This window comes from Pavona decussata, unplaced genomic scaffold, assembly GCF_977016875.1.
Source record: "Pavona decussata unplaced genomic scaffold, jaPavDecu1.1 SCAFFOLD_218, whole genome shotgun sequence".
Classification (NCBI taxonomy): domain Eukaryota; kingdom Metazoa; phylum Cnidaria; class Anthozoa; order Scleractinia; family Agariciidae; genus Pavona; species Pavona decussata.
Genome location: NW_028145623.1, coordinates 932,421 through 959,313, shown reverse-complemented (window position 1 = coordinate 959,313; position 26,893 = coordinate 932,421). Strand labels below are relative to the sequence as shown.

At 36.6% G+C, this 26,893-nt stretch overlaps 3 protein-coding genes and 1 long non-coding RNA gene across 4 annotated transcripts; 3 read left to right on the top strand and 1 right to left on the bottom strand.

Moving 5' to 3' along the window:
- Positions 1-1,434: 1,434 nt before the first annotated feature.
- On the bottom strand, positions 1,435-5,820 carry LOC146459624 (protein KTI12 homolog). Its single transcript, XM_085089227.1, has 10 exons — positions 5,570-5,820; positions 5,449-5,500; positions 4,263-4,315; positions 4,013-4,068; positions 3,451-3,524; positions 3,059-3,134; positions 2,849-2,932; positions 2,648-2,710; positions 2,370-2,438; positions 1,435-1,598 (listed from the first exon to the last, which is right to left on the bottom strand). The coding sequence occupies exons 1-10, from the start codon at positions 5,718-5,720 to the stop codon at positions 1,455-1,457; spliced, it is 822 nt and encodes a 273-aa protein (XP_084945353.1). The 5' UTR covers positions 5,721-5,820; the 3' UTR covers positions 1,435-1,454.
- A 36-nt stretch (positions 5,821-5,856) lies between these two features.
- Positions 5,857-25,748, top strand: LOC146459621 (thioredoxin domain-containing protein-like). The gene is made up of 7 exons (XM_085089228.1): positions 5,857-6,060; positions 15,671-15,745; positions 15,963-16,012; positions 17,606-17,651; positions 18,525-18,650; positions 23,544-23,580; positions 24,298-25,748. Exons 1-7 carry the CDS (start codon positions 5,894-5,896, stop codon positions 24,514-24,516), a joined length of 720 nt encoding a protein of 239 aa, XP_084945354.1. The 5' UTR covers positions 5,857-5,893; the 3' UTR covers positions 24,517-25,748.
- Positions 8,332-10,840, top strand: LOC146459623 (uncharacterized). The gene has a single exon (XM_085089220.1). It carries the CDS (start codon positions 8,623-8,625, stop codon positions 10,639-10,641), a length of 2,019 nt encoding a protein of 672 aa, XP_084945346.1. The 5' UTR covers positions 8,332-8,622; the 3' UTR covers positions 10,642-10,840.
- LOC146459622 (uncharacterized) lies at positions 19,560-22,540 on the top strand. The gene is made up of 2 exons (XR_014857866.1): positions 19,560-21,335; positions 21,771-22,540. It is a non-coding gene; the product is annotated as an uncharacterized LOC146459622 (long non-coding RNA).
- Positions 25,749-26,893: the final 1,145 nt, after the last annotated feature.

Genomic DNA, 26,893 nt, shown 5'->3' with positions numbered 1-26,893 from the left:
CGCGCGCATTAACATAGTCAATTGTGGCGAGTTTTGACTGCACACAACTATTACTCACTGTACGAATATCGCGGAATACTCGTAATCGTTTCCCGCGTTTTACGTAAATAGCACTAAGTAGAGTTGAATATTTTACGTCTTTACACGGTAAAACTAAATAATAGTACAATAATATATGTTGCTTTTATTAACAGGAAGTAGACGAGCACAGGAACAATAAAACAACTCTAGAGTTAAGATAGACGGCATGTGATATAGCAACGTACAGAATCACTAAGATTTTTCAATCCTTCTTCACCCTGTTAATTTTCAGTTTTCTCTCGCCGCAACTCGCACCAGAAAAAAAAATATAAACATCTACGCCTACATCTACATTAATAACTTGTAAAATTCCAGAAGGGACATACGGAAAGTTTCAAAATTGCCGCGTGCAAATGAAAACGTAATATACTTAGATTATAACAAGTGAAAGTTAAGTGCTGTGTTAAAACTTAAAAACACGGGACTTGAAGCTGTTTGCCGAAGTAAGACTTAAAATCTTAGGTAGTAAAGAAATCCAGTCGCGTTGATTGTTTGCGGCGAAGAATTGTACTTATATATGCGTAACATGAAGCTTGCAGAGGAATAAGTTTTACTGGATGAAAACTGCGTGTAGCAGAGATTAACTTAAGCTGGATGCTAGGTGGAATAATTGTCGCTATAAACACGTGGTGACCCAATTAAAGTAAACTCCTCCCTTGCAGATAGCGAACAAGGATTCCTGAGAATTAATCCCGCTATTTTGGACACCAAATCGTGGTCCTGAAAGTGTCCGCTACCGCGGAAGTTGATTGTAACCGACTTGTTCCTTCTACACGGAGTAAATAAGCGTAATAACCGGGACAGAGACAATGTTTCCTGTAGTTTTTAAGAATGAATGTGAAGAATACTGGTCAGAGTGGTACCCAAAGAGAACATTTAAACAAAATACTCAAAATGTTGTGTCCAGTATTCCCAGGTCGTTTTGCAGCCTTAAAGGTATATCTGTGTAAGCTAATAGAGTTTGATCTTTCGGATGCTTAAGCTGCATATTTAACTTACGCAAAGCTTTAGAGAACGGAAGTTTATCGGTTCCCCCAATTCACGAGCTGTTGTTGGCTTTACGATTTTACGCATATTTCACGACATTTTTGCCTTTCCGAAAACAAAAGGAAAAAAAATTTCCAGTGTTACGAAATTTTAAGCGGCAGAATACGGTCTAAAACGCGAACACCCTGAGGCGCAATTATGCACGGCACCGAAATAAATATTTGGGCATGCCCTGAGAGAATGCAGGTCTCGATTCTTATCAGCAACCAAATTTTATTCGAATCGACTCAAATGCGTGGGGAAATTAGGCCTAATTTTCAAGAATGGAATTATTATACGCAACGGTACAAAACCGGACTACAGTAATTGAAATAAAAAATCTTACTTTATTGTATGCTGCTATTCAAGTACTGAACAAACATATTCGCAATTTTCTTGGCATCTTCTACTGGGTGCATTTTAGTGTAGGTAATGAACTGTCGCCGTATTCTTCTTAATTCCGCCATATTCACTGCTCTGTTCAAAATAACGTAGAGCGAAAAACGTCAAGGAAAACTTAAAAATACTAACAAATCAATTACAAAATAGAATGATGAAGGTTTATTTACATGCAAAACAGCTCAAAAAGGAAGCGTTTACAAATACATGCTGGACATTACAGGGAGGAGGTGGGGAGAGATAGAAAATGGAGGGGGAGGGGTCCGTAGGGATATATGGCATAAAAATAATCATCTCATAGCATTAATCATCCTCTGTGCGCCTAATAGTACTTTTTTGGTCAAAATTAAGTGATTAAATGATTAGTGTACATACATACTGACAGTTAAGTACTGTGTATAGATCAATTGTAAGTTTAAGTTTCAAATACCTACTTTTCTATTTAATACTTTTCTCATCCCAGTTAGTTAATATAGCTGAATTTCATTCACTTGTCATATGCACGAGAAGAACGTCACAGTATCACAATACTGTGAAACAATAACTAACAATATCAACTGTGTTAATCCAAGGTAAGTGAAAGAGATTTTAAAGCCGATGTTTTGAAACGTCAGCTCTCGAATCTCTTTACAGTGGCCAGATTACCTTAGTATCAACATTGTTGATAAAACCTTGATCATTCGATTCACTCTACCACCAAAGGCAGCAGCAGTTTCTTTAGAAACCAACACTCTTAATAACTAACAACAGATTAGCGGACCATGGAGATTTCACAGATATTCGTGCAATGTTAACATCATCATATGCATACATATGCCTATCACTGCTTTGTGAAGTTAGCACGTTTAAACTTCGAAGGATATTTTTTCTGATGACCCAGGCACTGCCACGTGATCTCCAGGTACAAATGTCCGTTGGGAACTTAACAAGGCCTGCAAGAAAGAAAGGTATGTTTTGCTGTATCATTAACTAAAACCTTGGATAAATATGAATGCAGAGTTTGTGAAACATACGAAAAAACGACAGACTGTTAATCAGGTTAGGTAAATTACTCAGAACAATACGAAAATACAAAATTATTAAATAAAATTAAATAAAAAAGGTGTTGGTTCAGGTCTGGCTGTCCAAAGGCAATACTTACTGTGACTATTTCTTGGGTTATTTTATCAAGTTCATATAAGAAGTTTGTTGCAGACAGTGGTTGCTTATGAAAAGAAACAAACAAAAAAATTATAAACATCTGAGACAAAGGAAAATAACTGAAGGGCTTAGATAAATTTTAACTCAAAAACCAATGTTTAAACCCCAGTGTATTCATCATGTATCTTGGCTAGTTTCTTACCGACTGAGTTGACTGGTTTGGTGGAGGTGGAACTCTGTTTATTAATGCATCATATATGGAGTCAAAAGGCAACTCATCCTCCACCTGAAAGAAGCCAAGAATTAAGAGCAGAGTATAACTTAGGCCAGTGCACTAAAAGAATAACTACCAGGAGAAGCCTTGGCCAAATTCAACATGAAATAAAGTGAATACAAGAAAAATGTCATTAACCTGAATGACGAATAAAGGAGAATCCCATCTGTTTCTTGACTCTGGGGCCTCAAACCTCATTATCAGAGCATCTAATCTGAAAATCACAATAACATTTATCAAAACATTGAATATGAATATGCCTTTATGAAACGAAAACAAAGGATATTACTAAACTGTGAAGGAAGTTTGGAAATGTGGTCTTAATTATCACAAAATTTGGTGAACTTTTGCTTTGATTTTCTCCAAGAATTATTTAGTACATGACTGTATGGTTAAATGAGAAGCTATATCAAACACTCAAAAGAGTGTTTCATCCTATTTCCAAACACCTCAAAGTTAGTTAAAATAACTTGGCTGCACCTCTTTTTCAATTCACTTCTTGGTGTTTGGATTTGTCAACATGCACTTACATTTCTTCATCATATCTATTCTCTTTTGTTTTGTTCCACTCTTGACAGGTCTCTTTTGGAGTGTCACAGTGGATCTTATGTAAGAAGAACAATAAATATAATAAATCATTAAAAATAAATTCCCTTGATTTGCTGTTAACATCAAAACATAAAGCTAGTTTTTACTTTATGACAAATGCAATAAATAAAGCACATCTGGCCAGGAAAAAGTTTAATTAAATGACTTTGTAGTGAAAGGTCATGGTCAAGATGTTATAAACCACATTGTCAAATGAAAAAAGGACCATGATCCTAGAACTTGCATGATAAATTTTTGTTGACAAGTTTTCAATTCAAAGTTTACTCCCTACACAAGTTAGAATCACATATCAGACAAAAAATAATGTAGAATAAAATAGAAAGTTGAGAGAAACCAAAATGCTTTGAATGGAATCATACTTCCTTGTTATAGTAGTTTAGATGGCAAATATAACAGTAAAAGATGGAGTTACTATGGATATATTATAATGTATAAATAGCCGGTTGAAACAATTCAATGGGTGGAAACATTCTGCATACTTACAACACAATGTGTGGTCTTGTGTGCTTTTGCATCACAGTATAACTCATATCTATAACCTGAAAAGCAACTATGAAAGGATTACTGAACATTTATTTAATATGGATATCACCATGGAATCCATGGACACTCATCTTGGTCTAACCAGCCACTAGGGAAAGCAAACACGTATATATCTGCCATTAACCTACTAATTTGTGATCAGTTTGTTAAATAATTACCAACACAAACTTTAACCATTGCTTTCATTTACCTTTTATATAATTTAGTGAGTCTAAAATGACAATGTCATCTCTTGAAATAAGCCTGTAGAGGAATTCAAACCAATATAGTAGTTAGCATAATCTCAAATTCAACCAACGTGTATTCAACAGTGTACAGGCAAGTGCTTCATGAATTGCTAACCTTCAATAAAACCCATTCTTTTTTGACTCTTTAATTAATAGAAATTAAAATGCAATTTTGGAAGAGAGAAAATCAGAGAAGATTTTCAGAAATGCAGCTACGTACAGTGAAGCCCGGCCTTACAACCACCTCGTTATATTATGACCACTTTATCTGTGCTCCAAAGGATCAGAATTAAAATTCTACTCATTTCCTTAGTTTTACAACCTCATTAATCCGTCGATCCTAAATATAGCAAAATGCAGACACGTTTTTTGTTTTGTTTTGGTGCTTTGGGTCTGGAAACTGAAGAGCAAATTAAATTAGCGAAAAACAAAATTCGCTTTGACTTGTAGCATTCAAAAGGTGATTCGGAGGCTTGCATTTAGAGGTCATGAAAAATTTGACAACCCAGGTGGAAATCTTATTAAGATCTTATTAAGATTCTTATTAAGTTTCTTAACAAGATCTTATCTTACTTCTTAGTTAAGATTCTTACAAGATTCTTACAAGATCTTGTAAATTTTATTTCAAAATTTTTGGGATAGTTTGATCCTGTTATTATGACCACATTTTCACTGCCCCAATATGGTCATATTAACGGGGTTCTGCTGTATGTAGCAACAGTCACTACTGGGGAATACTGTACTCTACAACTTAACATTGTTTGCTAAATTTTTCTGCCTGTTTAAAATAACAGAGATAACATTACACAACTAAAGAGTCTGAGTAAGCAAACTACACACAAGACAGAGAACGAATACATACAGACATTTCGGCTTAAGTATCTTCATTTACTCATTTTACATGGACTTTTCGTTTCTCGCATTGGTAAAGAGTTTACATATTTTTGGTAAATGTGTCGGTTATCGCCGTAAAAGCTCACATTTTTCAACCAGAAGTGAGAAAGGTCCGTAAGCGTGAGCTGGTGATCGAAGTTTTCAAACCGCAGGCGTGAGAGTTGGCAGGTATATTTTCACATCTTTTCACATGCGCTTTTATTTGTCAGTACTAGCTTCGGGATATAAAAGATAAACAGACAATCACACACGTACCTTCCTACTGCAGACTTCAACAGACCTCTTGCTTCCTTCTCGTTTGCTGAGACTGAAATACATGCACGTTATCAAGTAGGGCAAGGAAAGATATACAGGAGTACAGCTCTTGTAAACCTACCCGCATAAACAGTGTTCCTTTCCAAATTTAAATTCTCGTCGCTTGCCAGGTGAACAGTCTTCCCCCTGGAATTTTCAAGGTAATTCTTTAGCTCCTTCGCTCTTCTGGACTTCCCTGAACAAGGGTAACCACACATGATAACCAACGGCATGCCTATGTATAAAATTTTGCGATTTTTTCTACACTTTTCTCCCAAACTTTCTGGATTTTGCTAGAGTTCTAATTTCGCCGCCATGTTGGAAGACGCATTTCTTTATATGGATATCATTCCCTAATTTGGGAGAAACTCATCCCCAGTCTCTTGAATGACATGGTCACTGCAACATGGCGGACGGCGTGTTCTCCATTCACTCTTTGCGACTTTGTCACTTATTTTTACTTTTTAGTTTTTGTTTAAGTGATAGTCCTGTTAAAATTCTCAACGATGAATCTTTTGAGCATTTAACTCAAGCATCGACGGGGGCAACGACTGGAGACTGGTTCATAGTTTTGTAAGTGTTTGACTACTGTATTAAGCTTGAACCTGACTTTCTAATCCCACCCATGTGTACGTAACTCCCTCTTCCCAACCTTTTTGCCCTGGGAAAGCATATTTTTCAGGCTTATACCACTTGAACCTATATATTTTCCCTGCATATCCTATTAAGCGTTGGGACATTCCATTCATATTTTTTTGCACATCTGTCTGGTACAGATAAGGAGTGTAAGCTTACTTGTTATCGATGCGTTGATGCTTGCTTGCCGTTCAATAATCTTAGTGATGACAGCTTTCTTGAAATTTCTGGAAATAGAATATCTGTACTTGACTGTAGCAGGATAGAAAATATTGGGTTGGAAGGTATCAGGTATCAGAAATGGGCACGAATTCTAAGTGCTCTGCGAAAGAACTCAATAATTCAGTATCCAGCACTCCAGTAAAGCCAAGTACAAAGCAAATGTGAATACAAAATGATGGAGAGTCCAACATCATGAAAATATTGAGCGAAATCAACACGAAACTAAACAAGCTTGACAATATAGAAAAACACTTAGAACGCATTGATGACGAAATCAACAAGCTTAAGAATCTTTTACTATTGTCAACGACACAACTGACGAGATAAAGGTTGAACAGAAGAAGCAAGGCACTTTGATTAAGAGTCTTGAGGAGAGCATCGTAAGGATTGAACCATGCAATGCCGATTTACAAAGGGAGCTCGTGGACAGGAAGTCGTGTGCAATGCATTTCAATCTTGTATTCTACAACCTCCCAGAGAAAGAAAAAGATGATCCTTTTGCCGCACCGAGGAAACTCCTCGAAAAAATGATAGCCATCGACGAGTCTAATGACATAAAAATTGAGATAGCTCACAGGCTAGGTGGAAAGCGAGATGACCGAAAACCTCGACCAATTGTTGCTAAATTCCTAAGGTACAGTGTACCAAGATAAAGAGTATAATCAGAAGTCTGCATATCTCCTATAAGGTATTAAAATCGGAATAATAATGATAATAATAATAATAATAATAATAATAATAATAATAATAATAATAATAATGATAACAATAATAACAACAATCATAATTATAATATTTAATGAGGGAGTCCAACTCGCCAAGGCAGTTTTCAGTGGACTATTTGCTGACCAGTTTCCAAAAGAAATTGCTAAGGCACGTAAAAAGCTCTACCCTGTAATGAAAAAAGCAAAAAATGAAGGAAACACTGTAAAGCTTCTCAAAGACAAACTCTTTATAAATAAATGGCCAGCGCTACAGGGCATCATTGACCAACCGTGAGGAGGTGAGCTACTAAATTGGATGTATATCGCTGAATCAGCTACATGTAAGTCTGGATTTTAATCGTCATTCAATTAAGTTTTAATTTATTCTAGCAATTTTAAATTTTAGTAATATATCTACCTTTTGTTATAAAACCTAAATGACTGTGACCAACGAGAGTAGATCATGTAATTTTTGTGATTGCAAAATAATCCGTGATCAAAGGTCGTTAGCATGCAACATCTGCAATAACTATTATCACTATAATAGGCATTGTTTACGTTTAACAAATCTGTCTGGTACAAATAAGGAGTTAACTTGTTATCAATGCAATGATGCTTTGCGCTTGCCATTCAATAATCTTAGTGATGACAGCTTTCTTGAAACTTCTGATCATCAAGATCTACTAGAAGTCCATAAGCATGGGGACAGACATTTGTTGAAGGAGAATTTCCATGACAATGATATAATGTCAAATTCTACATCTTTCTACTCATCACTTGAATTTAATAGTTTAGTTGCAAATAGGCAACTTACTGAGAACAAGTTATCATTTTTGCATTTAAATATTAGAAGTATAAGGAACAAGTTTGATGCTTTATTAAATTATTTGCATTTGTTAATCCGTAAATTCTCAATAATTGCGCTTACTGAAACTTGGTTAAATGATATGGATGATGACAACTTTAAAATCCATGGATATAATTTAACCAAAGTTAACAGGCAAAATAAAGGGGGAGGAGGAATTTGTATTTTTACTAGGGAAAAATTAATATTATAATCAAAACACGAAACGATTTAGTCAATGAAGAGAGCAACAGCCATAAGGAATTTATTTTTATTGAAATATTAATGAAAAATGTAAAAGTGTTATCGTTGCATCATTTATTGACCACCAAGTAGCATATTTAATGATTTTAAAAATGACCTTAAAACTATTTTAACTAAATTAGACAAATCAAATAAGCCTTGCTATATTATGGGCGATTTTAACATTAACAACGCCTCATCAAATGCGAAGGCGCCATTGAATTTTTACGTTTATGTTTGAACTTTGGTGTTACACCAACTTTCGCACAAGTCGACCGTACAAGAGCACGCAAATGGAAGAAATCTTCAGAAACTTATCAAAAGGATGTCATCGAAGAGGAATTGAGTTTCAAACTCTCCCAGCTCAAACACCTCAGAGAAGAAGTACAGAATGCTTACAAAGATCTCCGAGATAAATGCTCTTTGCTTCGCTTCATCGCCATCTTGCGAACATTGAGTGTTCTACGCAACAACCAGTACGAAGAAATGATGAAGGGCCATGTCAGCAAAATCTCGCGATTAATATCAAAGAAGCTTGATGTCAATGAGCATATAAACAACCTATCTTCTTATCGCCTTACGTTCTTCGAGAAGCTTCTTATCTGCAGAGGTCTGAAGTTTTCAGTACCACAAAAGGTCTCGCCCATCGACATACATGCGAGCTTTGAGAAAGCATATTGGAAAATAGAGCCGTTGTTGGATGATTCTGAGAAGGAACTGGCAAGCTCAACTCTACGCTCAATCGCCTTGAACTATATCCATCGTACAAGCCCCAAACCACCAAAGGCTCTTTTGAATGCTCTTAATCGCTTGAAGAAACGTGACGACATCATAATCACCAAGCCTGATAAAGGTTCTGGCGTAGTGGTAATGGACAAGACCGAATACATCCGTCTTCTAAGCGCTGCTTCAATCGATAACACTTCTAAGTTCGTACATGTTGATGAAAAGCGACCAAAGAGGCGTGGACGTCCAGCTCAACATTTCCACCCGCTCTTACAGAAAGAAAAAGAGTTGCGCACAGCCTTACGTCAAATTCTACCTGAAGAGATCGCTAACTCGCTTTCTCCGAAGAGTTCCAGATTGTCACACTTGTATGGCCTTCCGAAGACCCATAAAGCCACACTGAGTATGAGACCCATTTTATCAGCAACTGGCGCCTACAATTACAATCTTGCCAAATGGCTCGAAGAGAAACTTAAGCCACTCTCCATCAATGACTACACAATCACTGATGCCTTTGCTTTTGCTGATCAAATCCGTACCATTTCCGTGTATGAGGATGACATCTTAGTCTCCTATGATGTGACATCACTTTTCACCAACGTACCTTTGAGTGAGACGATTAACATCCTAGTCCACAAAGCGTTCACCAACGATTGGTTCAACAAGACCTACGGCCTTAACTTGCAGAAGGATCAGCTTGCCAAATTACTGGAAATTGCTACAACCAACCAGCTTTTCCAGTTCAATGGTCTTTTGTACGAACAGACTGATGGGGTGGCCATGGGCTCCCCTCTTGGTCCTCTGATGGCTAATGTTTTTATGTGTCACCTGGAAGAGAAGCTCTCCCGTGATGGTCTGATGCCTGACCTGTACAAACGTTACGTGGATGATACCCTGGCTAAAATGCCTAGTGGTGACGCTGCCTCTGAGTTTCTCAATACTCTGAATGGTCTCCATCCCAGCATGAAATTTACAATGGAACTCCCTGTCAGTGGTAGGATTCCTTTTATTGGCATTGAAATCATCAAGTGTGGGACTAAACTTGAAACTCAAGTTTACAGGAAACAAACGAACAGTGGCTTACTCTTGCATTACCATAGCCATACCGACAAACGATACAAGGTGTCTTTAGTGAAAACAATGTTACATCGCGCGTACGCTCTATGTTCCACAACAGAAGCTTTCAATTTAGAATGTAACAAATTGCGCTCAATTTTCAGTCGCCTAGATTATCCTAGGGCTCTCATAGATTCCATCATTAGTAATTTTCTTCGTAATGTATCGGAACAGGCAGCGGAAGAGAAGCCTGAAGGCGGTCGTAAGATCAGAATTATCCTTCCTTTTAAGGATCAAGTAGCTGCCAATGCGGTTCGCAGGCAATTTAACGACCTAAGTAATAAGATTGGCCCCATATTGCAGCCAGTTTTTGTTAGTAGGAAATTAGAACATGATCTTAAGCCTAGGGAAGTTAAGCCGTCGATTGTGAATCAGCAATGCGTTGTTTACTATTTTGCATGTGATCTGTGCGATGCAGATTATGTCGGCTATACAGCCAGACACCTTTTTCAACGCGTTGCTGAGCACAAGAACTCGGCAATTGGCAAACATTTTCTTGAAGCTCACGGGAGCAAACACCTATTGAATCAGGGCCATTTTAACATCTTGAGAAAGTGTCAGAGCAAATTCGATTGTTTGGTATTTGAAATGCTGTACATCAAGAAACTTAAGCCTTGCTTGAACACTCAAACGGACTCTATACGTGCGAAACTTTTTGTTTAACCGGTAGCATTCTTCAATGCTACTATTTTAATTAATATCTATTGTCCATTTTTGTATTTATAGCCGCAATCTTGCATTTTTAATTTCACTTGATAATGATGTAATGTACATCGAAACGTCGTGTTTTTTAACCTTTTTATAATGTTTTTACGAAACGTTTTATCGCAATTTTTTATAGTCAAAGATTTTAACATTGATCTCTTAAAGTACGAATGCTGTAATTACTCAGATAACTTTTTTAATCACTTATCATCCTTGGGCTATATGCCACTTATTACAAAACCTACTAGGATTACTAAATCGACTGCGACATTAATTGACAACATCTTTTTAAAACACGGCATCATAGTGGCATCTTATTAAATGATATATCCGATCACCTTCCTATCTTCACTATCACAGAACACAAGATGAAGAATTGCCCTGTAATTCCTAATTCAGGTAGCCACATAACTAGGAGAATTAGTGTAAAATCTTTAGAACTTTTTGCTAACAAAATAAAAAGTTGTAACTGGCAATCTACATTATCGAAAAATAATCCAACAGAGTCATATGAATCATTCTTCAAAGAAATTTTTGAGATATATGATTATTTTTTCCCTCTAAAAAAGTATAAATCTAATAATATTAAAAGAGATAACAATCTATGGATATCTAGAGGCTAAAAAATTCTACCAACAAAAAAAAAAAGAAAAATTGTACATGATGAAAAATGAACAAATTTACAAAAAAGACCCCAGTAAACTTAACCATCTAATATGAATTGTGTGGTTCCAGAAAATATCCATACCTCCCCCACGGAGGGTTTTTGCAAGCTTGACCCCCAACCCCCCAGGATTTTCTGTTCCAAGGGGCTTCATAGTACTCCCCCCCACCCCCTGGAATTTCCATGATTTTTCCATTTGGTCCCTCCCACCCCTTGGAAATTCCATATCCACAAATAACAAGACTTAACACATTTATTTTGATCTCGTTAGTACTGTATTATAAAATTCAGCTGCAGCGCAGCTGTTTATAGTTACACCTCAGACGAAGGTAAAGCGGCATGCTTTATCACTGTAGGCTGCCAAACAATTGCAAACCACACCTGACGTTCGCTATTTTATAAATATGTTATAAATTATTTACTAGGCATATTTACTAGGTCAGCAACAAAACTGCTGGGTTATGAAAAACTAAGGCTGTGAGATTTAATTTTCCTAAAATGACCGAGGAACTACTAGACGTATATGCAGACGCGTCCCTTCACGTTGAAGTGTTCAAACTAACGAATGACTTAGAAGAGCTTATTAACACCCAAATGTCATAGTAGCTGACCTTTTCTCCATTCAACTGAAAGAAGTTTTCTCTCAAGAATCGAAGAAAGTACTAAAATTTTAAGCGCTTTCAAATGAACCAGTCGAAGTTTTAATTTATGCTTAGTCAAAACAACATATCCAATTACATTTTACATGCAATTATATTTAATTGCATACTTATTTCAGCTTTCACAGCGAAACTCTGATAAATACCTGAATATCACCCACTGTTAATCTCCTTATGATATTTTTGTATGTTGCAGGTGTAATTTTTATCCAGTATTTTTCGTGTGTACTTTGCTTATCAGCTGGAAGCCGTAAGCCGTCACGCGACATGTTTTTGAAACACCTGTTTGTCAAATGTCGCTAAAATTTGTCTTTTTCCAACAGGGATACGTCAATAAATCATACACTTTGTCTTTGTAGTTTGTAAATGATAGTAAATTATTTTTATGCCTTAAGTATTTTTTAACTTGTCACGCATTTCATGCACGAAACAAAAATCTCAAGTTCAGTTGTAACTATAAACAACAACTCCGTCCACCGTTACATGTTCTTCAAGACAAATGGCATTGAATCGACTTTGCTAACATTTATAAACTCGTAACTACACGGATAACGATGAAAATATGTGATAATCTAGTTATTGATCGTTCCAAATTGCACTTTATAAACAAAAGAAATATGCAGAGTAATCTCAGTCAACTGACTGCAAGAAATTGTAATCGTAACCATGTTCTGTTAAATATAAACAACATGGCGTAGCAATAAAATCATGCAGATCGCCTATGCAGTTGTACTTTTATAAAATTCCAGCAAACAAGAAGCACAAGCGAAATGTAAATGAAAAGCGAGCGGAAGTGCGCAAAAGAGAAGAGAGAAAATGCTAGTCGGCCATTTTGTTCGACTTGACGTTAAACATGTTGCTCCGGAGTGCTTCCTGCGTTGTACGAAGCTGGAACAATACTGGAAAATATATGATAAAGAATCTTACGTTTATCTTGACAGACAGAACGTTTCATTTTGTTTGGTTACCTGAATTGATTGGCAATGTACGTAAGTGTTTATTCGATTGTATTTCAAACCTCTAGAAAGAAAACTCTTTGTGTACCCCTCTTCCCTTCGAAAATTTACCTCCTTCAGACCCCCCCTACCCCTCGGAATTTCCGTGACCCTCCGTGGGGTGGGTATGGATATTTTCTGGAACCACACATTGCCAAAAAGAATTATAATTATAATTATAATAATATTGTAAAAAATTTAGTCAAGCTCAAAATGATATCAAATCTACTTGGGATACTATCAATCAACTACTTGATAAACAAGGTCGTTTTTAAATGATGATAATGTAGAAATTGATGATCCAAATTTGATCGCAAATGATTTTAAGGATTTTTTTTGTTAATGTTGGGCCCAAACTCGCTGAAGAGTTCGGCCATGATACTGACGAATTTTATAAATATCTTGAAGGTAATTATAACGATTCAATTTTTTTATATGAAACAAGTCCTGACGAGGTGAACAGAATAATAGATAAACTTGAATGTAAATCTAGTTGTGGTATTGATGAAATTAGAAGCAAAGTTATAAATTACGTGGCTCCTTATGTATCTGTTCCATTAAGTCACATTTTTAATTTGACATTTGCTACCGGAAAAATACCAAATGATTTAAAAGTAGCATCGATAACACCAAAGTATAAGGCCTCCGAAAAAAATGTATTTTCAAATTATAGACCTATCTCTGTACTGCCATTTTTTTCCAAAATACTCGAAAAGCTAATGCATAAAAGACTGATTGACTACATGTATATAGATAAAAATGGAATATTAACTGACCATCAGTATGGATTTCGAAGTAAAAGTTCTACTAATCATGCGATAATTGAACTTGTCGACAAGATAACAAAAGCCCTTGAAAAAAAACGAATCCACAGTAGGGATTGTTCTTGATTTATCAATAGCATTTGTCACGGTAAATCATAGTATCCTTCTAAAAAAACTTTATTTTTATGGTATTCGTGGCAAATGTCATGCTTGGATTAAAGATTACCTCTCCAATAGAAAACAAATTGTTAAATATTATAACATAAGGTCAACAGAAAAAATAATTACTTGTGGGGTCCCACAAGGATCTATTCTTGGACCGTTATTACATGTATTTTCAATATACATCAATGACCTCAACAACTCAACCAGCAATTTATGTACTTTTTTATTTGCTGATGATACTAATCTTTTTTGTTCAGGTAAAGACCTTCTAGAATTGGAATTGTTAATAAATAAGGAATTAGCTCAAGTCCAGGAATGGCTAATGCTTTAAATAAACTGACTCTGAATGTAAAAAAAGTCATTAAAATTTCATTATTTTGAAATCTCATAAAAGAAAACTAAAAAATCATTTGAGTCTAAAATTAAACAATGAGATGCTACAACGCGTTGAACACACCAAATTTCTAGGAATCATTATTGACCAACACCTGACATGGAAAAACCATTATGATATTAATTATGTCACTAAAAAGATCACAAGAACTACAGGTGTGCTTTGTAGAATTCGCTTTTACATTAGTCAACCACTCCTAAGAATGCTGTATTACAGTTTGATACATCCGCACCTCCATTATGGAAACACTGTATGGGCTAATACTTATCCAACGCGGTTGGAAAAATTGTTTAAATTACGAAAGAAAATATTAAGAATAATAACTTTTTCATCATATACTGCACCATCCCTTCCGCTTTTTGATAAACTAGATCTTTTAGATATACACCAAATAAATGATCTACTGATCTCCTCATTCAGTTTCAGCCTTAATAACAATAACGTACTTCCACCTTAATAGGATGACTTCTGTATAGAGAACTTTAAAGTGCATAGTTATAATACTAGGGGATCAAAACGACTTCACAAAACATTTAACAGAACAAATTATGGAAAATACTCTACTAGGGAAAAGATAATTAAAATCTGGATTGAAATACCAAAGACTATCAAATACTCTGCATCTTTAAAAATCTTTAAAACGAAAATCATGCAATTTATATTGCAAAAGTGATACTGACATAGATCTTATTTTTGTAAATTGATTAGTTAGCTTATTATTTGCACTGGTTAATAATTTTTGTATATAATTCCAGTCTCTGATACCATCTGACTAAATTTAGATAGAGTTTTTTTTTAAAGGGAGACTACTTTGTAAAAGCTCGCGAGAGTTTCCTTAGTCTTCCTCCCAAGTGATGATTGTAACAACATAATATACTTGCTGTATTATTTCAATATGGGAAATGAAGTCATTCATTCATTCATTCATTCATTCATTCATTCATTCATTCATTCATTCATTCATTCATTCATTCATTCATTCATTCATTCATTCATTCATTCATTCATTCATTCATTCATTCATTCATTCATTCATTCATTCATTCATTCATTCATTCATTCATTCATTCATTCATTCATTCATTCATTCATTCATTCATTCATTCATTCATTCATAAAAGCCTGACAGTGTATAGTTAAAAAGCACCCGCCAGTACAGTGAGCCATGATTGCAATGACCGTTGGTGTTCTTGAACTGCGTAAATTTTGAAACTAGCAAGCAAACTGAAGGCCAAAAAAGCCCATAATTAATGTTGTGTAAATGAGCTGGACTTCAGATGCTCTATCAGTGCTTTGGGGTAGCTCAACTGATACATAACCATGGTTTTTCATCATTGTTATTGCAGCTCCTTCACTGATAAGGATCCAGAGTGTGCTGAATGCAAGAAAGCAGATGAAGCAATAGCAAAAGCACAAGAGAAGTAAACAACCTTTCAGTTTTGTTTAACTCTTTAACCCTTATATCAAACATTTTTGGAAAAAAAATTTATAAGTGAATTTTATAAAATCGCGTTAATAAAGTGCATTGTTAATTTCCTATAATAAGGTCATTAATATTCTCTTTTTGACAAAAATTACTGTAACCATTGCAAGAATACACATGAACAAATGGTGTTGTCATTGTTGTTATTGTTTCAGGTTAGGCCACAAGTTAAATTTTGCTCTAGTTTTACCACCAAGGAGCAGATGTAAGTAAAAAACTATGAAATACATGTAATAACATGATTGTATATTAAATAATTTTGTTACTTATTCGCCGCTTTCCTTACTAGTCTGTCTTAGCTTTTACATAAAGATTTTATCTTGTTATTTTTAGTTACTTGTCTTATATAAATCGTCGCATCATTGTAACTTTTAGATTTACCATCGTTTTGACATATAATGTAAGTTAATTATGAAAAAACAATTAAATCAAGACTGCAGAACCTGCGAAACTTGACTAAAAAAAAAAATTTATGAGATGTATAGTTTTTGAAGGACCATTCACCACTGGTCCCTAACTAAGTGAGTCAGGAAGATGATAATGCCTTGAGGATCACAAGTGTTGTCGTGTATGAGTGTAGCAGTGGATTTCTTTACATGAAAGTTAAGAAGCAATGGGTTATTCCAGAAAAAATCCACACCTCCCCGACGGATGGGATTCTGGAAATTCTCACGGGAGGGGGGGTCAAAGACTCTGGAAATCCAGGCCGGAGGGGGGGTTTCAGGAACTTAAGAAAGTCTTCTGTAGGAGCCATTTCGACCGATAGTTCACGCGATTCGAACGTTTAGTTCGGTGACACTTCAGCGCTCTCAGACCCTGAAAATAATAGAAATATTTTGTTCACATATTTCTCACCTAAAATAAATGATAATTTAAGTTCCTCCGCAGGTCCTTTTATAGCAGAAAATGCGAACAACAAGATAGTAAAGAACGAGCCATCGCAACATTGTTGCAACGAAGAGTTTGAAATGCTTGACACATTTCTACTCGTGCCAGACCCAGCGCGCCACCGCTGTGTAATTTCACATCCGCCATTGCATTCTTAGCGTGGATTCCACTGCATCCGGCAGAAGAATTCTTTACCTGTGCGAGCAAGGATGCAGAGCTATTAGCTGAAGAAGATAATTCCAAAGAATTTTGGTCCAAACATTCCCTCTTCGTCGAAAATACTCGAGAGGAACTTGTAGCCATCTGTACCTCGAAAAAACTTTTGGAAACGTAAGTTATTGCGAAAGCAACAGAAGGAGAAAGTTCTTGGACGGGTTCCTGCAACATATACAGTGGTAACCTCTCTGAAGTCCCATCGTCCGTAGCACAGTTGAACAAGCAGCCAGCGCGTTTTCTGCGGGCAGTTTAAAGATTCCATGGGTGTTGTCCATTGGGCACAAAGGATGAACTCGTTCGCTTTTTCGCATTGTTGCTCCTTTCTTTTTTTAGTTCCACGCGATAGAGTTTTTCATATTAGCCAAAGCTTCTAGACGTGATTGTGCGTATTTTCTATTAAAAATAAATTAAATTCAAGCCTAATATTTTTTTCCGGAAATCCAGGCGGGAGGTGGGGTCTTTTGTTTTGGAAATCCAGACAGGTAGGGGGGTCTTGTGCTTCAGGAAATCCAGGTGAGAGGGGGGGTTAAAAAGCGACCCCATCCGTCGGGGGGGGGGGGGGGGTGTGGATTTTTTCTGGAATAACCCAATGGTAAGATTGGCCAATATTGGTTCTTGTGTGCTGTACCACCATAGGACTCATTATTCATGCATGAAATTTGAATTCATTTTCAATATTATTGTTCTCTTCCAGTGACGTTGAAACGATTCGATGTAGCAAGATGGCCATTTGTTATTCTGTGAGTATATTGTATATGGATCTAGACATTTATAATTTAAGTTTTAACAATATTCTGAAAGCAATAGCAATTGTGTACATGTTTGCTTGCATCCACTGTAATTATTAAAGGGGCATAGTCGCACTCAGAGCACCCTGTCACACTGCTCAAATGATTATGGAATATCCAAAATATGTCCCCAAAAACGTGCCGTTAGACTCAGTGTTATTAAAACCCAAAAGCTCTGTGTTGAGCTCTTTATTAATTCAAGCCGTTGATACAATGTACAGTTCCAGTGTAACTGGAACTTAGAGTATCAGTGGTTGTTGCTTTTACATGTACATGTTTTCACTTGCTAAACATTTAAGGGGAATAATAATAATATCATTATGCTGATACATTATTATTTATTTTTTTATCAATTAGCCTGTTTTCCTTTAATCTGTGTTTCCAGCAGCTGTGGAAATCAAGTTTAGTTTGTCACATTTTTGTGACCTGAGTTGCACTATTTAGGTTTTCAGTAAGCAGTTAGTATCTATGTGACAAAAAACGGTTTCTGGTGATGGCCAGCTGAACTTTTGAACTCTCCAAATCTGGATTTGTGCAATGACAGGAATCCTAGGCTTACATTATTCACATGCATTTTAACAAAATCACTTTTTTGGTATGTTAATATTACCTCCCACCGTAAATCGTACTAAGTGACAAAGGAATCAAAAATAAAAAAATAAAATAAGAAAATCACCATTAAAATTTACTGTAAGTTGCTAAATTATCAAACATTTTAATTTACTAGCTTAGAGTGGTAGTAACTGACTGTACAGACAATTATGATAACTATTATTATTTCTTACAGTCAACCCTACATGTGCATGTCTTACTATTTTGCTTCAGGCTTAAGCAGGGTAAGCTGTATCCTTACTCAGGAGGGAAGATGGACGAAGAATCTTTCATCAAATTTGTTGAAGAAGGCTATAAGCTGACAGCTGCTCAACCCGTGCCGCCTCCAGTCAGCAAGTTGTAAGTAATTTACACATGCCATTGTACACTGTAAGTTTGCTAAAAAGTCCTGCATTTGTGACAAACACCCCACACCTATCAGCATCTACACATGTACTTAATGTTTACTATGCATTATTTTCAGAGACTGCCAAACCTTTGAATTTAATGCCTGGCATTTCATTCTTAAAAACTGAACTCTTGCGAAGTTGAAAATTATGCAACTTAAGACTTTAAGGACAGTGCCTACTTTTGCTATTGCGCATACATTCTGCGCATCTCGTAATGGTATGAGAAACTCAGGTTCCTTAACAGTAGTGCCTGATGAAACAGCGATATTTTTGTGAGGTTCATAACTACACATGAAAAGCAGATCTTAGCAAGGGTTATTGGAATCTGAAAAGAAAAGTAGTGGTATAACCATGCATTTTTCAGAGATAAAATAATGAGCTTCCATTTGGGAAAAACTGCCATACATTGTTTTGTATTTTAATGGTTTTTTGAGTTATTGTTGTTAACTCCGATCATCTTTTTGGGTTCCAGTAGGCCTTTCTAAGATCGGCTTTTCCTGCATAGTCATAACCTGCAAAAAAATACATGTACCTTGCTATAAGTAGGCACCATCCTTAAACCTTTCTAGTCAGCCACCCGGTTAATTGAATTGTTTGAATAACACTCTATCCTTGTAATACCTAGGGTACTTAAAATGACATTTATATAGAATTATGAGAATCTGAGGTTGCCAGTCAAGGACAACCTGGAACCCTCAGATTCTCAAAATCTTGATCTTGGAGCCTTTGTACATCATCTTAGGACTACAGTAAGTAAGTAAGTAATTTATTTAGTGTCAAATACACAGGGGGTGGTCTCCCAGTCCCCCAAGCCACAGGCTCATGATATAAGTGTTTGACAGTATAAGTGTAGACAGTGTAGTTTAATCTGAAATGCTTCCTACCAGAAAATTAAGTTTTATTGACACAATTCAAGTTAGCCGTTAAGCAATGCCTTGAACAGTCATGGGAAGCTTTAGACTACGTAACTTAATGATTGCTGAATGTATGTTTGAAATATCACAAATTTGATCTACCAGTGAAATGTTTAAACAACACCCTTACTGTATTTCCTCTTTATACAGTATGTGGCTTCTTTCTATTTTTCCATCCTACAGTGTACATTATGATAAAGTGTAGTAATTCTACTAGAGAATCAGATTTGTTTGCTTAAAATGTGAAAGTAAGAATGTCTGTATGTATATCACAGAGTTTAATTTTATTTTCCTTGGTTATGATTCTCAGCTAAAGGAACATAAAAATTAAAACTGGTTTGAACATTTTAAAACTAAGAGCTCCTGTGACCAACAATGCACTAGGAAGCCTTCAGGTAGCAACTTAATTAATGAGGTTTTTTTAAAATATAATTATGGTTTAGCAATGTTACTGTTTACAAAAATAAGATGTCATTCAAATATGCCAACCATTGAAACAGAAGAACTGACATTGATTCAACAGCCAATAGGCCTCTGGCTGGCACAGTACATGAACTACACCTGTATCGCGTTAGATGTAGAATGATAATATTAATATACTCCTTTCGAAATCTTGAAATTCAACTTGATATCAAGGTCCAGAGGAGACAAACAACAGAAACAAAAAAAACAGGATTCTTCAGTTTCCTTTGTTTGGGTCCTCTTGCCCTCATTATCAGTCTGAATTTTGATATACCAAAAGAAGCCTATAGGCACACTTATTACTAGTGTAACCAGAAACACTGGTATGTTTGTGCATGGTCATCACAAAGTTCTTTTGTAAGGGTTGGAATGTGAAGTAGCTTAGTGACTTTTATTAGGGCTTGCAATATTTAATTAATTTATTCATTCAATTTTTCATTACATAATTTACATTGAAAAAATAGATTTGACAATTTCCATGTTTCTGTACATGTATAAATATTTAGAAATATGAATACAAACATCCAAGTTTATTTTTTCTTTAGTGGCCCTTTAGCCACTTACTCATAAGGTTTATTGGCAAGGTTGGTACAATGTAACTCTCAGGGCACAAGGAGCAAATTTTGAGTTTTGCAGTGGCACCTTAAATTGGGTGCAACTTTGAGGCTGGAGTAAATATTCGGGAGAAACCTTAGAAACTGGTATTGCGGAAAGTAAAGCAATTGGCTAGTGCTTTTGTTACTTTTTGGTGGTTTCCGAGAACGGTTTTTGGTTACAGTAAGTGTTGTAAAACCAAAACCAATTGAAGGTAATTACTGTTACCATTCACATGTTGGATGTAAACAGTGCAATTAACCAATCAGAACTCAAAGGAAATACATGTAATGTAACCAGTGCCAAGTACAGGAAACCAGATGCAAACAGGTCGCAGTGATTGGTTTTGGTTTTGCTTCTCAAGTGACATGAGTCTTGCAAACCAATCACAGAGGGCAGTTTGGTCAGTCACTTGAAAAGCACTCTTGTACTTGTGTTAAAATTCAGGCACAGTTCATCAAATGTTGTTTTCTACGGATACAGTTGTAACCAACGTGAGATGACCGTGTTATTGTTTGTGCTTTCAACGACTGCAGAAAAGTGAATTCTGGACTTGTATTAATGTTGTCTATTGGTGGCTTCTTCTTCACGTCATTAAATGGAGTTTTGTTTTTCAACCTTAATTCGGTGATATCTTCCTTGAGGAGCTCATAACCGATGCAAAGGTAACAGGCAGGATTTTCCTTCATTTGTGTAACTATGCTACGACAATAATAAGACTTTTTTATTGTTGTTATTATTATCGTTACTACATCTGCTCCCAGTGTGGAAGAGACTGCCACTCTTGGATCGGTCTCTCCAGCCACACCAGACGCTGTTCCAGAGCCACCATTCAGAGCGCAACACCATAGTCTTCCGAGACTGAGGGAGTGCCAAAGATATTTAAACTTCTCACAAACACTTTTAGATTTAAATTATGCGGAATTGGTAAATGTAGATTCATAACTTTTCATAACATGTTCATAACTTTTGAGATATGTTCATAACTTTTGAGATAACAAGCAGTTTTACAGTTGACGAGAAAAAAGATCAGCAAGCTTGAAATTGCATTTAATTTACTGTACCATTGCTGTTGCAATGGTCTTTTTCTTCCCCGTCAGCATATTATGAAGCTTAGGAAGTATGGTGCACTGGTGGTCTTCCTCGCTGGAATTCTCTTTGGTTTGTTGTTAATTCCTGCGCTAAGCCTGCTCTTTGAGTGCCTTGTGAACGCTTTCATGCAAGAGCCTGAAGACTATGAAGGTGAAGGGATGGGCAGAGATGAGGTGGATAAAGATGGTGAAGACGAAAAGAAGGAGAGATAAAACAAATATTTTAAAGGACAAACCAGAGGCAGATACTTAATATATTTATCTGGGACAATGAAGATTTTCAGGTGATCTTGTGGTTGCTCACTCAAAAGAAATGTTATTTGATAGATTGGATAGCAGGCCCCAGTTGTTCAAAGAGCGGATAATTTTATCCAGTGGATAAGTTGCTATCCAGCGGATAAAATGTACTCCAACCAAAGCTTTTGGCAAGTTTTTCACACAATCCCATACTTGGATTAGACAGACGCTTCTACTTTATACACAAATTGTAGGGCCATAACGAAATTCTTGTACAAATTTTATCTGCCGCATAGCGACCTATCCAGTGGATAAAATTATCCGCTCTTTGAAGAACTGGGGCGCCAGCAGGTGTATAGGTCTAGATTGTAGTCAAGTTCACTACAAAACAAACAAACAAACAAACAGACATTTGTGCCTCACTGTTACTTGGTAGAAAATGGTAACAGATTTGAGCAGCCATTGGCAAGTTGGATGCAAATTTATAGTTATATTCTTTTCATACCAACGCTACATGTAAACATTAGAAGTTTTTTTAATTTTAATAAACATTATATGTTTTTAAAATTGTTCTCATCTCATTAGTAAAGCTATTTGTCTTGTTGTTCTTGACAAAGAGGCTTTTTACCAGCGCTGGTCTTTTAGATGATGAATGGGTACTAATAACTGAATTTAATTATTAAATATTGCAAGCCCTGATATATAGTATAAAATATACAATAAGTGCAAGTTATGTTATAGATTCTTTTAAAATCAATTAATTTGTGCTACTTGTCATTCTAAGGAAACTTGGTAGTTAGAAAGGTGTATAATTCAACTCTTGATTATAAAACAAAGTAACGCAAATCACTTCCTCGCCTGCGAGCAAGCTCTGTATTGGGTCAACTTGAGGGGATATTGCGCGATCGTCACACGGCCAGCTTCGCTCGCCACACGCACTATGTCCTCTCACGGCTGACCGAATAGAGAGCTTACTCGCCGGCTGATCACTTCCATAATTTTTGCCCTCATATAATTTTGCCCTCGTGCATACCCGGAGCCCATTACGCAAAGGTCTCGAAGCGTACAACTGCTTTATGTTCGTGTCATAGCGTTTTTACAGACCTATTTGTTTTGAAATTGAAGTTCCCACAAATTTAGCCTCTCCCGGGAGCCTTGATAACCAATCAAAAGCTTTGCATTATTCTCATGCGGACCGGAATTAGTTTCCGCGGGAAATAGTAATCCAAAGCATATCTAAAAATAGACCCAGCTGTGAAAAGACGGATAATTGTACGCACCAAGTAATGGACTCCTGTTTAGAATGAATTAATCACATATGATCCGATTTCCATTTATAGAGTCATACACAATGAGAATAAGTTAAGGGAATTCACGCTGCTGTTTCAAATTTAACTTCTACTGACTACAAATGACTTAGATCGCAGATTTGCTTAGAAAGAAACTTAGATCGCAGATTTACTACATGAATTTTTAAGGCTATGTCATTAAGTAGTGTGACTCCTTCATATCATTAAAACTCGTTTTGTTTTTTACTTAATTCAGTGAAGTCTTCATTGAGGAGCTCATGAATGATGTTAAGGTACGGACATGTTTTGCTCCTTCATATTAGTATTTAGATTGCAAGAGGTCCTTTGCTTTATTTCAGGGAAGCCGAGTGAGATGATACACGCAAGTAAACACGAGCGCGCGTGGAAGTAGCGCGCGCGTTATGTTTATTTATTTATTACTAGAAAGCTCCTTCATGAAGTGATTTTTGTGGATCTTCACTGAGGATAAAAGAATAAAAGCAAAGGACGTCAGACAAGATAGTACCACCCAAGAAAATTTCATATTGGCACCCAAACCAACAAATGCAAATTTAGCTTCATGGAAAGAATAATGGAACTCTCCTCGCGCAGACACTATGGATCAAACTTTATTGCAGGCTTTCAACAAATCCATCGCAAACTACTTAGGATAGATGAGAGTGTTTGTTTCTGAAGAAACTGTGGTGCTGCGTCGGTGGGGGGAGTGGAAACGAACATTTCGTTTTAGAGTTGGTAAGGTCTTTACAGCATGTTGCCCAGTTTCCGAGCGATGCGGCCTTAAATGTGAATAAAAAAATTAGACCTAGTATCCGGCTAATAAAGATTCAATCGAACGTTTTGGATCGGTCTTTGAGAATTGGGGAAAACAGGAAAGTTTGAAAAGAAACTTAACATCTCGGTTTTCAAATGCTGACTTAAAGCTCAAAGTTAACTCAAAGTTACACACTTATCAATGCTATTGTAACGATTCTTGTTTTTTTCCCTATCAGCATATCATACAGCTCAGAAAGAATGCAGCAGTGGTGCTCTTCGTTGCCGGAATTCTGTTCGGCTTGTTGTTAGCTCCTGTGCTCAGACTAATGGCCGAGTGTCTTGTAAACTCTTTTATGCAAGAGCCTGATCCAGAACAAGGTTATGAAGATGAAGGCTTGGGTAAAGATGAGGTAGATGAAGATGATGATGAAGAAGAAAAAAAGAAAGAGAGATAGAAAAGTAAAAAAAAAAAAGAAAATACAAACTTGTTTATTTATCTGTGACGATCCATGGGACTCCTCATGAGAAGCGGAAATTACATCTTTTTCAAGTCCACTTTTAAGCCAACAGAATTTATTGTATAACCGTTTCGTCTTGGAGTTCAGTTAAACGTGGACTAGAGCGAACCTGGGTCAGACAGTGGGGACGACTGAGGAAAAAGTCGAAACGGGTGGCAAAAATACCCGTGGGGTTACTCCCAAAAAAATTGGATAGGGGTGTGCGGCCCGCATCCCAAAACCCTTACCCTAATTATGACCAAAATCTGCGATTTCCCTACCCTATTTATGACCTGATAGTGTCTGGTCAACTTCAGTTCAAAAACTCCTGGAGCCCAGCGCGTGACTGGGGCGCGTGACAAGCCGTTGCGGCACGTACGCAGTTGCCGTAAACATCATGATGAAGAAGTAGCTTCTTCCAAAAAAAAAAAAACGAATTCAAGAGTAGAGTGCAAAAATCAATACCCTATTTATTATTAAAACGGCTGGAAAACCATATCCTTTGGGGCCGCACATACCTATATAGCGCATATAAGGGAGTAGCCCCCCCCCCCCCCCCCCGGTGGGGAAATAGGACCAAGAAAAGTATTTTCCCTCCCTTATTTTCTTCGTCGAATTAACTTTTCCCGCCTGTTTCGACTTTTCCCTCCCCTCACTGTCTGTGCCTTGGTCTCCAAGGATTACCCTGGACATATTCGCCAGAAAAAATGTGTGAAAGGGCAAGTGTCATGGTGTTTTTGACCTCTCTTCTTAAAAATGGTGAAATAAGGCCTTCTTAGCTACAAAAGAATTCTATAACAACGAGAGGAAATAAATCAACTCAATTCTTGAAAGGAACATCTCTTGATCTGCTCTAGCGCATTTTGGAAACAAAAATGCGGGAAAATTTTGAAAAAAAAATTCCAAGTTCCAAACCATTCCGACCTACTCTGTCTCTGACTAGAGGCACTAATCGACAGTTTTGTTTCACTAGTGTGATAATTTATGACCTGAACTAGACAATTATTTTCTTGTTTCTGTTGACAGACAAACGTTTTGAGGTTTCAAATGACATCAAATTCTCGTGATTCTTCCGCTTCAACCTTGTTCTGACCCAACTTGTTTAAACGTTGGTACATTTTAATAAACAGTAGTTTACAGGTAAAACTGTCGTCGTTGTAAACCTTACAATAAACAGTTGTAAACAATTATTTTCTTGAAAATTGTTGTTCTAATGTAATAACACCTCAAATGAAAACATACTGGAACCTTGAAAGAAATGTGATGTTATCTTTTAAGCCTGGTATTTTTTCAGTGTCAATGTTAACCCTTACTCGGAAAAGAAACTCCAAGGAGCTAGTTATCAGAACGATCGACTCCCGTTGAGAGGTCTCGAATTTTTCTTTTTCCGGGAGTATGCCTGTATGACTGACTGAAAAATCTCTCTATCATACCGGGAGCTTGTGCAAATGTCGGGATTACTGTTTTTGCTTTTAGTTATTTTCTTCGTTTACCGGTCGTTACCTAACGATGGTTTTCTTTATCATTTTACATTTTCATTTCACATCCACAGTTAGTTATATCGTTTACTGACTTTGACGGCGAATAACACTAACGTATTATTAGTTATCAGAAGTATTATAGCAAAATCTTGCTTTAATTACGAATTTGTTTCCTGTCCGTTTCCGCCCGGATCCGCTATTGGGCGTGATTACATTTCATTTGCACAAGCTAGCTCTTTTTTATTGATCAATGTGTGACGAGCCAAAAGGGAGGTTTAACCCAACATATCCTCTTTTGCCCAACACGCAAATTGAAAAAAAGTCGCTATGTGAGGCTTTCTTTTGTTTGTATTTTTTGCATCAGTCAATTCAAGCAGTGTTCACCCCCCCCCCCCCTCCTTCCACTAGGCATTAGTGGGGCTTTTTTTTCTCGTTGTCAGTCCACTCTACACTGGGTATAAATTTACCAGCCAGATTTTCATAGTACTGTCGCTTATTTCAATGACAAGTTCGTCGGCAAAGACGATAACTTTGCGATTTACTCCAGTCCTAAGGAGGGCGAAAATATGAGTTGGTAGATCCATAGAACGAACGGTAAGTGGAGCAATCGCTGAGACTGACCTAAGCCCGGATAAATCAGACTGATTGAAGTCGCTTAGTTTGGCCTGAATTAGCTTTGATTAGAATGTAGGTCGGCCCAGAATTTTGAGAAATCAGCGTGGGGCATGAACTTCTCGTTCTTCTCCGCCGTGGGGTAGGTTTGTTGGTGTGTGTGTGTGTAAGGGGGGGGGGGGAGGGTGGGGAGCAGTGCGGAAAATGGCTCAGTGATGCATTTCTCTCAATCAATCAATCAA